Raw genomic sequence first — 13,091 nt, forward strand, 5'->3', positions numbered from 1 at the left:
CACTTGCTCCAAATTGTCATTGTCCCCAGGAGACAATATTTTCTACTCCCCCCCCCCCCGGCACCCCCCCTCCCCCAGACAAACATCCTCCTTTCTGAGGCTTGACTGTTCAACTGAGAGATGGTACTTATTCTCTCTAATGGTCTTTCCATCAAAGTCACACAGCAAATGTATTGCATTAGAACCACCATGGCATTTTATGGCAGGTGATTGCAGAATATTGCAAGGTCTTGAGTGAGATCATTAACATTTTTGATAGTAAAGTTTCAAGGTGTTGATGTAATATCACCTCAAAGCAATGATGAAGATTTGGAAATAGCCCACATAAAGCACATGTATGAAGAGCTTCCAAACTATTTGACAAGCATCAGTGTAGGGCAGGGACCCTTTGTTTCTTTGATATATTTACTGGGAACACCAGCAACTCACCATCACTTGTTTTAGACACCATGCTCAGCTCAGAAATCCTAGCTGGAGAGAGGACAATAGGATGGAAATGCCCTTGAGATCTCATTGCAGGTCCTAAAAAGTTAATATTTGGAGTGTTAGGAAAGAGAAAAAATGCTTTTTGGAGGGTCATTGCAAGCTTCTATAAAAATATTCAGGGGGCGGGGTGGGCCCTCCATGGTGGTGTAATGGGTTAGAGCACAGAACTGCAAGCTGGCTGCAGCTGCTTCAGTACAGTTCGAACCACCCTGCAGGTGACCCACATGACACGGCAGACCTCTCCTGACCCGCCCGCTGCTCCCCTCAGCAGTGTACTTCGTCGATCTGCCTGTTCTGCTCCCCACTCTGTCTCTGGTGAATCTACCCACTGCCCCTGCACCTCTGGCCTGTACCCCAGTTCTGTATGCATAAACAAATAAATCTTTCAAAAATTATTCAGGGGACAATTAAAGAAATGGGTAGTAAATATGTAGGCATGTGAACACAGTGGCCATGGCCCCTACACACATAATAATGTTAGGTACTTTGTGAAACATGCTCTCCCGAGCAGATTGATTTATATACACTCACGATATATATAAAAATAGGCAATAAAATGGACAAGAGCTTCTAAAAATACTCTTGCTTGTGGGCACCAGGAGACATACAGAATATTTTTGATAGCTGAAACTTGGAAAGAGTTTCATGTCTTCCAGCAAAAGTCTGGATGAGCAAACTGTGCCAGGCAGCGGGAGAAGTACAGCAACAAAATGGGCAAATCTTAGGTCAAGAATGGCAGTGAACATGGCACATTTCAGAAGAATAATCTGTGCTACTCTATTTATATAAAATAGAATAATTTTTGAAAGATTCATTTGTTTATGCATACAGAACTGGGGTACAGGCCAGAGGTGCAGGGGCAGTGTGTGGATTCACCAGAGACAGAGTGGGGAGCAGAACAGGCAGAACGACGAAGTACACTGCTGAGGGGAGCAGCAGGCGGGTCAGGAGAGGTCTGCTGCGCCAGTTTTTATATTTATATAAAAACTTAAAAACATGCAAAGCAAAAGGACATATTGCTTAGGGATTCAAATGTATGTGGCTTAGTTGTAAAAAAAAAAAAAAAAGAAAAATGACAACCCATACCATAGTCCAGTGTCTACCATGTGAGTGTCTCTGAGAGGAAGGGTAGGAGGGTGGTACACTTTGGCAGGTGATGAACTCTGGGCCCTCAAAATTCTTGGTACAAGTTTTCTTTCTTAACTTGGGTGTGGGTTGGGTAAAGCACAGTACTATGAGCCATTGCAGCATGAGTTCGATCCCCGGCCACGGAGCTGACCCACATGGCCTGGCAGACCTCTTTTGACCCACCTGCTGCTCCCCTCAGCAGTGTATTTCAGTACATCTGCCTGTTCTGCTACCCATTCTGTCTCTAGTGAATACTCTCACTCCCCTCACCTCTGAACCATACTCCAGTTCTGTATGCAAATAAATAAATCTTAAAAAAAATAAATTGGATGTGGGTGATAACTGGGTGTGCATTGTTAATATACGCATATGGCTTTTATAAAACTTGATTAGATCTACTATTTAACAAGATGCAGATAAAAAAGGACAAAATAAATAAATATGACAAAGCTGATAGACTTTTTTTCCCCTCACACCTCAGGGGGTAAATATACATCCAATTTTGAAGGCCATTTTATTATAATATGATATACTATAATGCCATATAGTAATATTAAATTTATAATATACTTTGATATTATTCTAATATGTAGAATTTCTTTAACATAGTTTCTATTCTATAGTTGCATATAATTACTATAGTTCTAATTAATAAAAGTATCATATTTTAATGATACATTGTTACATTTTAATCTTTTTATTATAAAAGATAAGTCTTTTATCCTTAACTGGTGATTCTGTAGGCCGAGAGCAGGGTAGGGGGTAGGTTTGCAATTATTCGTGGTCTGAGACCATCACTTACCCAGGGAAGTGTTGCCAAGGATGAGAGGAGCTTCAGGGTGCTTCACTTTCAGCTCCAGGAGCTCCTTGAGGGTGCCAGGGGAGATCCAGGTAACCCTCTCTCCATAAAAGGTCAGGGTCTGTTTTATTGGGTTCTCTGCCATCCTCTAAGAGCAAATAACAGGAATGCGTCTTATGTGCACACCTGTCTTCCTGGGTTACGCAAGGTCCCTGGTGGAGTTATATTCCTTTAGAGAGATTTTGGAGCCGGCTTCACTTGATCAAAAAGATAATGCATCCATCCACTGGAGAATGACTTTAGTGTGAGATTTGTTAAATGCGGCTCTTTGGAGACATTCTGGCACCAGTCATTGACACTTTAATATGGACTAGTTGAACATAATTTAGAATCATGGCTTAAAAGTCATTATTTACTCACAGTCCTAAAAGAATGTCATCAGACTGGACATTTCCTCTGAAATCTAGGCTCCATCTGAACGGATACTAATGTCTTTTCTTGGGTCTAAAAGACGCATCTCAAATTTAACATGTCTAACACTGAACTCTTCATACCCCACCTCCCAAAAGCACTTCCCTAAAGGAAGAATACACTGCTTCTTTAAGTCTCCCCCTCTCTGTAAATGGCCACCATCCTTCCCACTGTCCAAAGCCCCAGAAGGAGGCTTGACTCCTCTTTCTCTGACACATGCCACATCACTTCCATCAGCAAAGCTCACTGACTCTCCTTCCCCAACCCACCCAGAACCCATCTCAGCCTGGCCCCGCCCCACAGTCTCTCAGGATGACATCATACCCTACCAGGCTCCCTGCTCCCTCCCTGGCCCCACTGCAGGCTGTTTTCACCCCAACAACCTAGACAGCCCCAGCCTAGCCTGAGCTCAAGGAGCCGCCTCTGTCCAACCTCTTGGTGGCCTCTTATATACAGAGTGAAAGGAAACAAGAGCTTAAGTCTAGCAAGGTCTGCCCCAGAACCCCATCGCCCCCTCTTCTCTCTTATCTCCCCTAGTTCCCTGCACTCCAGCTGGCCCTGCTTTGTCCTTCGATCAGGCCAGAACTTCTCCCACCTTCACCCCTTTGCACTTGCTGCTCCCACTGCCTGATTTTTCCCTCACCCTCTCATAGCTGGCTCCTACATCTCCTTCGGGATTTCTTCAAGAGTTATCTTCTCAGAGAAGTTTCCTCTGCGCAGAATGTTTAACATTGCAACCCCCCGTATCCTACCCACTTCTTCTTTTCTATTTTTCTCCTTTTCCTCTGCATCTCTTATCTATTATCTTGCTAATGGTCTCTCTCACTAGATTTCAACTTTCTGGAGGGCAGGTGTTTTGGTTAATTTTGTTTCCTCCTATGTTTAGTACTTAGAAGAGTGCCTGGCACATTGCTAAGTAAGTAACTTCTTGTTGAATGAATGAATAAATACACCAGGACTCTTTCAGGATTAGGTACTTTATAGGATGAGACAACTTGGGTGCCCCAGCAGATAGAAGAGAGGGCGAGGAGTAGGGAGGGTCCTGGGCAAGATCTCTGGGGCCCCTGTGGGGAGTGGCTGGACAGGCCAGGTTAGAAGCTGAGCAAAGCTGGATCACTTGGGACAGTCCACAGGGACACATTACAGATGACAATGGTGAGACTTATGTGAAGTCATTAAAACAGCCTCACTGATGCCCTGGGGAATGTGTCCAGGGATCTGTCAAAGTTGGTGAAATGGAGAGAGATAGACATTTTGATCTGATGAAACATTTTCCCAATTTGAAAACTTCCCAGGAAGGAAACGGTGGTTTTACAAAATTTTGTTTATAACCAGGCACATTGAAAGAAGCTCATGAAACATCCAACTTATCTTACCAAGAGTTCTGGAGGAAATATGAGCTCCTGGGTAGGGTCCAAGGGCTGAAACTCTTCTTTCACAAATAACTCTGTGCTAAACTTTAAAAAGGACAGAAGAAGATGATACTGTCAGCCCAGAACAATTGGAAACTGCATCATAATTCTTAGGTAAAATGATAATTCTTGTCTTAGTCTATATAGAGAGATGGTCCAAACCATAGATTTAAACAAGAATCTCATGATGAGAAATCCTGCTGGGCCACTAATATGATACAAACGGGAAAAACATGCTATAAAATTCTTCAGGGTATCCTGAGAAACACCAAGACAATAAAGATCAAACAAGAATGGGCAATCCTCTCCCGTAACCATAAGCATCTCAAAGGTCACATCACAATTCAAAATGCTAAATGGTCAGAGAAGTCCTATAGTTTAAGTAAAGATGACACTGAACATCTATGTCCACACACACACACACACACACACACACACACACACACACACACACACACACACACACTTCTAATAACAATTGTTAACATTTATTGAGTATTTTTACATGTAGTAATGACTCATTGAATCCTCATAATAACTGTATTAGGAAATTAAATTGTATTTAGGAAACTAAGCAGAAAAGAAAGTTACCCAAACTGTAATCAATTCTGAATCAGGGCTACTTAGCTTTGGGAATATTTATTCCCAGGAAACATTCCTGCAGAGGTAGAGGGAATTTGGAAAGAAGCCTGGGGTGGTGGGACTGAGGGGGTGTCATGGAGAGGACCATGCACGGGTTCTGGGGTGACAGACTGGGCTCACTCTCAGCTCGGTGGTGAGTCTCTGAGAGAGACTTGACCTATCTAAAGGTTAAATGGAAATAATGCCTGCTTGAACTGGCCGGCCATTTGTCCAAGTTTCCTTCTTTTTCTATCTCTCTTGGGTCTTTCCAGTTTGCAGAAGGGAAATTTTGTACCTTTTCCTATTACGGTTTTTAATATTATTAAGGCTTTTAGAATTACTCAAGCCCACATCTGAATAGGCAGCTTTTGCCTTAGTTGGAATAAGGGGTAGGCAGTATCTGGGAGCTATAAGGTGCTGTATCCCTAAAACCTAGAGATAAGATCAAGTCTGAGATTTAAATGCAAAACAAGCATAATGAATCCCAGCTGAGAAATCAAACATTGGCCCCTCATGTGCTAGCCAAGACAACATTACTCAATGGAAGATATTAAATAGCCTAAAGAGAGTTGGGGGACACCTGTCCCCAACAGGTCTACTGCAGTGGAAGACAGGGCTTTCTGCGATGTTACCCTCCCGATTACCCAGCTTCTCTGCATCACTAAGTGGATGAGGTGAGTTTTCCTATAGGAAAGGAAGTGCAGTTCATGAGAGAACCATAAACTCCACATGATAACTGCGTTCTCTTTATCACTGAATACTGGAGCACGTTCCAGTTTAAACATCATGCCCTTAAGAGTTTGGCTGAGATGAGTCAGCTGGTTCCCAGGACCTCATCATTGTCCAGAGTGAGTTCCAGAGAAGGCGGCCATATTGAGGGTCAGACTTTAGAATGGCCTGCCCTGGCCAAGGCATGGATCCTCAGTGAAGAGGTTAGGGAGTTTCAGGTCACCTTTGCTAGCATCAACTCTCTGTTCCATTGCACAAAATAAGATCAAAATAAGGGGACAGTAGGAAGCAGAGGAACATGGTTGGTCTGAGGGATAGAAATAAACTGACACAGGAAGGAGATGGTGGGTTCTGGTTCATCTAAGGCCAGCTCTGTTCTCTCAGAGTTTCTTGCTGTAAGGGAGCAATTCTATGTTTTCCCTGTATTCCAGTTTTTCTAAGTAATTCCATTAAGATATTGGCAGTGGTTCTTTTTGGAAACCAGAATCTCTGAGAGAGCAAAGCCCGGGGATGAGATGTTTTAGACTGGACTTATGAGCTGTGGGAGCCGTGACAGAGCCCGGGACTTTGAATGGATTTCCTAGTCTCCCCACTGTTGTTTGGCCTCTCTCTGCTAAGAAGGAGACTCCCTTTATGGGCATAGGGCTGGGCAGAGAAGCCATTCTCCCCTCCCCTCCCCCAAGGAGGGGACTTACAGTGGTAGGGGGAGGTCTTTTTTCTTTAACTGGGATGGATTGTTTGTTTTTTAAAAATTTATTTATTTATGCATACAGAACTGGGCTATAGGCCAGAGGTGTAGTGGGTGGGAACATTCACCAGAGACAGAGTGGGGAGCAGAACAGTCAGATTAACAAAGTACACTGCTGAGGGTAGTAGTGGGCGGGTCAGAAGAGGTCTGCTGTGCCATGTGGGTCAGCTCCCTGGCCAGGGATTGAACTTGTGCTGCAGTGGCTTTGGAGGGCTTCATAGTGCGGTGCTTTAACCCGTTGCACCACCAAGGAGAGCCCTGGGATGGACTTTTCATGTGTGTTCCACCCTTCCAGTCAGTGAAGAGGACAGTCAGCACAGGCTGAGTCACCACTCTACCCCGCTACCAAATAAAAGTGCTCTCTCCCTGCATGTACTTTGGACATTCCAAAGCAGAGAAGGGCCATCAAACAACTGGCCCCGTCTGTAGCCCAGCCATAAGCCAAGCTCTCAGTGGGAAGATGAAGCAGAGGACTCACATTGTCCCTTGTCCTGCCAGGTGAGGAAGAGTCCTGTTCTCCCTGGTCCAGGCAGCATCTTCCGGTATCTTTCTGTGGACAGCCATTTAGCTGCAAAGAAGATGAAACATCATGAGATTAAACACTTTTAAATAAAAAAAATCTTTTTAATAATAGTTAAATGGGTGTATGCCTTGAAAGGTCTGACTATTTAAATGAGATTTCTCTTGTTTTTGGTCACTTATGGTGCACTCTATTGGAATAGGGATCATCACAGTTCTTTTATTTTAAGAAATAAAATTATACATAAACAACATATGAAATTATATATATTATAGATAACTAGTTATCTATAATATATACCAAATATATAATGTAATATAAAATAATAACATTGAGTATAGAGGAGCATAAAGGAATCATTATACCCTATTCTGCTTGTAATATTTTTACATAATAAATATTTGTGATTGTACTATATTTACAGATACCTTTTATTTTGGTTCCTTGATCATTTATGTGCTTATTGGTTCATTTACACTATGAATCTTTATCCAGATCATTAAAATGTCTTTGAAATATAACTTTCCTGATTGTAAAATAGTCTGTCTTCTTGATTTCATTTTCCTCAATATTTTTGTAAAATTTGTTATTGATATAGACCGAATTTTCCCCTATATTTTATAAATATTACAGTAAACATTTACTATTACAGTGAACATTTCTTTTTATACATGTGCAGTTTTGTGTACAACTTTGGATTTTTTCTTAGGTGAACCTACTGGCAGAATTAATAGTTAAGATGTTTTTCAGGGCAATAACAATTAAGCTATTTTCAGCACTTGCAAGATTCATCAATGTTGAATACTATCATTTATACAAGGTTTTTAAAAAAAGAAAAAGAAAAGAAAAATGGAAAAGAGAGGAAGTCTCCATTTTGACACCAGCTCTCCCAGAAAGCTGGAATCTACCTAGTACTCCCTGGGAATGAGTGGGCAATCCCTGCAGCTCTAGGTGGATAGCAAAGGAAGGGCGACATTCACCCAATCTTCACCAAATGGGGAACACGCTACGAGTCAGCTGGCACGAACTCACTTGCTGTCCTTTCTCATTTGTTTGGGTGTTCTACAAAGGCCGACTTCTGCCTCCCCATCCTTGACCAGTGTGACTGTCATTCTTGCTTGGCGGGTGTCCCCACAGCTACCTACTCACCACACAGAAGCTCTTTCCACTCTCCAGAATTGACCGATACCCAGTGCAGCGGCAGAGGTTACCTAACCAGAGAAGAAGCGTGACTGTCAATAGGCTCTATTTTTATCGTCAGAGTCTTAAAACAGACCCAGGCTCTTTTTGAGGGTTTTAAAATATCTACCAGACTGTCCAATTTCTTTTTCTCTTTTCTTGGAATATTGTCCATTCTAACTTCTTTTCTCCTCCTGAAGAAGATGACAGCCTATGGAGTGAGCTCTGTTATTTTATCTAGCTATATTTTGTCTATATTATTTATTATATCTCTATTTTGTCTGTCTCCCTGTCTGACTATCTACCATCTATCTATCTGTTATCTATCTATCTATCTATCATCTATCTGTCTATCTATCCATCCACTCATTCAACACTTATCTATTGGCAACAACTGTATTTCAGACACTATATAAGATATGTGGAATCCTGAAACACAGAAAGGCCATTTCTCAAACACTGTATGAACAAAGGATCACACCTTGGATAGTTATAAGTGCTCCTCAGTGGCTTTTAGATCGTTGCATTAGAATTTCCTGGGGGTATCCATTAAAAATGCAGATCCTTGGTCCTTCAATTGACCTGAGTCAGGCAGGCTCAGGAATTAGGAATTGGGATTTAAAAGCAGGATAATTTGGGGCCTCCCTGTGGCACAGGGGTTAAAGTTTCAGTGTTATTAAGCTATTGCCAGTCACCAAGATCATCAGCCAGGGAACTAACACACATGGCGCGGCAGACCTCTCCTGTCTTCTCTGCGGCTCCTTTCAGCAGTGTATTTCAATATATCTGCCTGTTGTGCTCCCCACTCTGTCTCTGGTGAATCCTCTCACCCCCCACACCTCTGGCCTATACCCAAGTTTTTGCATATATGAATAAATGAAAATAAATCTTAAAGAAGAATAAAAGCAGGATAATTTCATCACATGTCAAAGTCTGAGAACCTAACATTTCCAAGATGAAGGCATGAGGGTGGGTGTGGAAGAGCGTGGGATACAGTTACCCAGGAAAATTTTCACCAAGAAGGCGTCTTGAAGAATGAATAAAGCTGGGTTGGTGGGCTGCAGGAGAAGGCTTTGGGTGATGGGGAAATACAGACAAAGGTGCAGGAGTGGGAATGTAGGGGAGTTGGGCCTTTTTGCGATATGAAGAACTGGCTGACAGGGAGTCACAGAGGGAGAAGATGGCGTGAGTTAGCACAGCTGGTACTGAGGTCCTCCCGGTGCCTGGGGAAGGAGCCTGAGCTTTGCCATGCCTGAGGGGCAAGGAGCTATTGAAAGACCTTAGGAAGTTAGATGAATTTCTGTAGTTTTACATGGCTTTCTGTCATGGAGCAGAGAGTAAAGGAAGCCCGCTGACAAAGGATAGCTTGTGAGACTGTGCTCTGCAGGCCTCTAAGAGTCCCAGCTTCTGGAACTGTGAACATGACTTAATTTGGGGAGAGGGCCTCTGCAGATGTAATCAAGTGAAATGATTGACACCTGAAATGATGTTTATTGATTCTGTCAAAGGAATATGTTTAGGTCATGCTCTTTGGTAACTGAAACCCAATGCATATTTTGAAATATCTTTTTGAGATAAATTCAGGCCATTTTCAGTAACATGGATGGAGCTAGAAGGGATTATGCTCAGTGAAATAAGCCAGAAAGAAAGGAAAATATCAGATGGTTTCACTTATACAAGAAATGAAGAGGAACCAAGTAAGGAATCAGGAAAAAAATAATTATAATAAATTAAAAAACAAAATTAACAGGCAACCACGTCAGAGACATTCTGCAGGGATCAAAACAGGGGAGGGAAGAGCACAGGGACTGTGGTGCAAGGGGAACTGGTGGTGGGAATTCTGTAGGGCCTACACCTGAGAGGAGAAAGCACACATTGTACAAAAGGAAGAATATGTAAAAAAAAAAATATATATAAAATAAAAAATAGTAAAATAAAATAAAAGTACAATAAAAATCTATTTTTTTGCTAAGTGAAGAACTCTAAGGACTGAATTTTGTCTTCCCCAAAAGATACATGGAGGTCCCACGTATCTGGAGCTGTGAACATGATGTAATCAAGTTAAAACGAGGTGGTGCTGGATTGGGGTGGGTCCTAATCCCAATGCAGGGACTGCTGTCCTTACAAGAAGAGGGAAATTTGACACAATCACACAGGGAGGAGCCCCTGAGGTGATAGTGGCAAGGTCTAGTATGAATCTACAGGCCAAGGAGTGCCAGGACTGTGTTAGCCACCAGAAGCCAGGAGAATCAAGAAAGAAACATCTTCTAGAAACTTCAGAGGGAGCATAACCCTGCTGATGCCTGATGGTAGACTTCCAGCCTCCAGAACCATAAGAACACATTTCTGTTGTTTGTGATTCTTAGTCATAACAGCCCTAACAAAGGCAGGTAAATAAGTGACTAGATAGAGAAGCAGGTGTCAAGGTGGCGGTGTATCCACCTGCTAAGTACTCAGGTCGCCCCAGCCAGGCCTCTGCTAAGTGGGGCGCATTTTGGCACTCTTTTCTGATCCTGGGTGAACTGGAGCTAGTTAGAAGCAGCCAAGCGGGCCCCAGTGGGCCTGGGATGATCCCGCAGGTGGGTGGGGCAGCCGAGGCACATCTACCTCCTGGCCCGGGGTGGGTGGGTTTCCTTGGGGGCACACCTACCACCCAGGGCTTCCATGAGCTGCTCCTCTGAGGGCTGCGGATGGTTCCTGATCAGTGTGTACATGGACATCACCATCCCAGGCGTGCAGAACCCGCACTGGGTGCCGTGGGTCTTGGCGATCCGCTCCTGGAAGCACACGGATGGGTCACTGCCTTCTGAGTGCTGCCTTCGCCAGGGGTCACGCCCCCTCTGTCCCCCCTCTGCCACGAGGAACCCACTCCTGGGGTAGTGCAGTGCTCCCTGGAGGAGGGCTGGCCGGCTCCCCTTCTTACGCTGCCTCTCAGGGAGGTGACGCAAAACTGAATTCTAGCATTGCAATCATTTTGAAAGGTCAAGTGCCCAGATCTTTCTAGTTGGGAATTAGCAGCTTGCTGCCTCCATTCCCAGAATGAGAAATCTCCAGCAATCAATCATTATAAGGAAAGTGTGTGCACATTTGAACACCTCCACTTCCTGACCAGCTAATTTCTGACCACGGGGCCACCCCTTACCCACAGATTTGGCTAAAATCTCCTGCTGGCCTCAGTGTATTTCTATAAGTTCTTTGTGTTGGTTCAAAAGGAGCTCTATAGTCCAAGGTCCAGGATTTCATTCTGGGTCCCGGAACCTTGCACTGTGGAGAGCAGCGCTCGGCTGGCAGTGTGGATCCTGCCGGGAGCTCGTAGGATGTGCAGAACCTCTGACTGCTGCTCTAAAGCTCCTTTTAGCAAGCTCCCTAAGCGGACTCCTAGGCAGATGATGGTTTGGGCAGTCCTGCTCTAGATTTCAGAAGACAATGTAGCCCTGGGGTTCAGGCTTATAGACTCTGCTGTGAACAACCTCTTTGCCCTCTATACAACTCTCCTTGATGTCTTGCAGAACATCCTGGAACTGATTCTTCTGTGGTTAAACCCAGAGACCCTTGGGCCCCTCTGCCTGGAAGGAGTCACAGTGTTGGTGGGCCCGGACCTACGGTGCTTCAGAGCTCCTGACAGTAACAGAGGAAGGGATGTGTTTCCTGCCAATGTGTCACAGCACTCAAAACCAGTCTTTGTGTCCCAGCTTCACGTTAAGGTGTAGAGAAGTGATTATCTTTGTGCTAAAGGATAGTCACCTTCAATTCTGATTTTACTCCTAAAATCTCCATGCTCCAGGAAATGATCTTGAATTTTATTCTGTTGGCTTCAGAGGCTTTTAGTCTGTGCACAGTATCCTGTGCACAATATTTATTCCTGACCACAGTCCAATGGCACGCATCAATGTTTTATTAACTCTGCTTTTCATTCAAGTAGGAGGAGTAAGAAAAAAAATATCACTTTGAAAATGTGGCTGGTTCTCCAGCTTTCTTTTACATTACTTAGCAGGTTATCATCTTGAATAATAGATGGCCACAGCTCCTACCTGCCTGGCCACAACCTAGACACCTCAGGCAGCACAGTCAACTGGTTGGAAAGAGAAAGTTGAGGAATTAAAATTTAGGATTATTTTCATTGGGATGATTATGAAAACTTACCTGCACAGGATGAAGTCTGGTTTTGATGCTTCCAACTCCTTCCACGGTGGTGACAGCAGCTCCATACAGAGAGCAGATGGGCACCAGGCACGCAGTGACAGAGAAGTGTCTGTGTGTGAGAAACAAGGATAACCAGTGGGAGTGCTCAGTCCTGCCCTGTGGGTACCTGGGGACCAAGGAGGGCATTCAGCGTGGGGGCTGGGGAACCCGAGGAGTAACTGGGTAGATGAATTCAAAGTCCCCACTGCTAACTATCACCTGTAAGCAAGGGTGGGTCCATCAGGGTGAACCTGGTATTCTGAACTCTAGAAAACTTTCCAACTCCAGAAGAGATGCACCTGGGACCAGTGGGAACAGGCTCTTGTCACCAGGAGTGTGGCTGGAGCTCAACCAGTGTTCACTCAAGCCCAAATAGGTTGAAGGCAGACCTGTATCTTTCACCCACACCTAGTAATGTTTCTTAAAGTTAATTTTAAACTCTATGTCACACAAAGGTGTTGGGGGCGGGAAACGTGTGTGCTATAGACACAGGCCCAGTGAACTGAATCCCAGAATTCAAATCCTAGAATCTAGCCCTTAATGAAAGCCCTATATCCTTGCAATGAAAACAGAAGGAGTATCAGCTTCAGAGCGAGAAACGTGGGCTCAAGTCCTCGTCCTATGGCTTGCTAAGTGTACGACCATGTACAAGCCGCTCATCTCTTTGAATCTCAGTTTTCTAACTGTGAGATGAATGTTTGGCCTCCGCAGGGATCCTTAACTCCGCAGGGATCCTTCATCATCGCCCTGAAACTGTCGAGTTTCTGCGTTCTCAAGGACGATAACACATAGCTTTGATCCCACTTTCAGCAGAGT

The 13,091-nt window shown here is 44.0% G+C and overlaps 1 protein-coding gene across 1 annotated transcript in view; it reads right to left on the minus strand.

Moving 5' to 3' along the window:
• LOC101627752 (aldehyde oxidase 2-like) overlaps window positions 1–13,091 on the minus strand; it is a 78,011-nt gene that overhangs the window by 60,832 nt on the left and 4,088 nt on the right. Inside the window, 7 exon segments of the mRNA XM_012724752.1 lie at window positions 430–522; window positions 2,417–2,561; window positions 4,261–4,341; window positions 6,873–6,962; window positions 8,067–8,125; window positions 10,744–10,870; window positions 12,237–12,345. Coding sequence (XP_012580206.1) covers window positions 430–522; window positions 2,417–2,561; window positions 4,261–4,341; window positions 6,873–6,962; window positions 8,067–8,125; window positions 10,744–10,870; window positions 12,237–12,345 — 704 coding nt within the window.

Source organism: Condylura cristata, unplaced genomic scaffold (assembly GCF_000260355.1).
Source record: "Condylura cristata isolate star-nosed mole 26May11 unplaced genomic scaffold, ConCri1.0 scaffold00002, whole genome shotgun sequence".
NCBI lineage: Eukaryota > Metazoa > Chordata > Mammalia > Eulipotyphla > Talpidae > Condylura > Condylura cristata.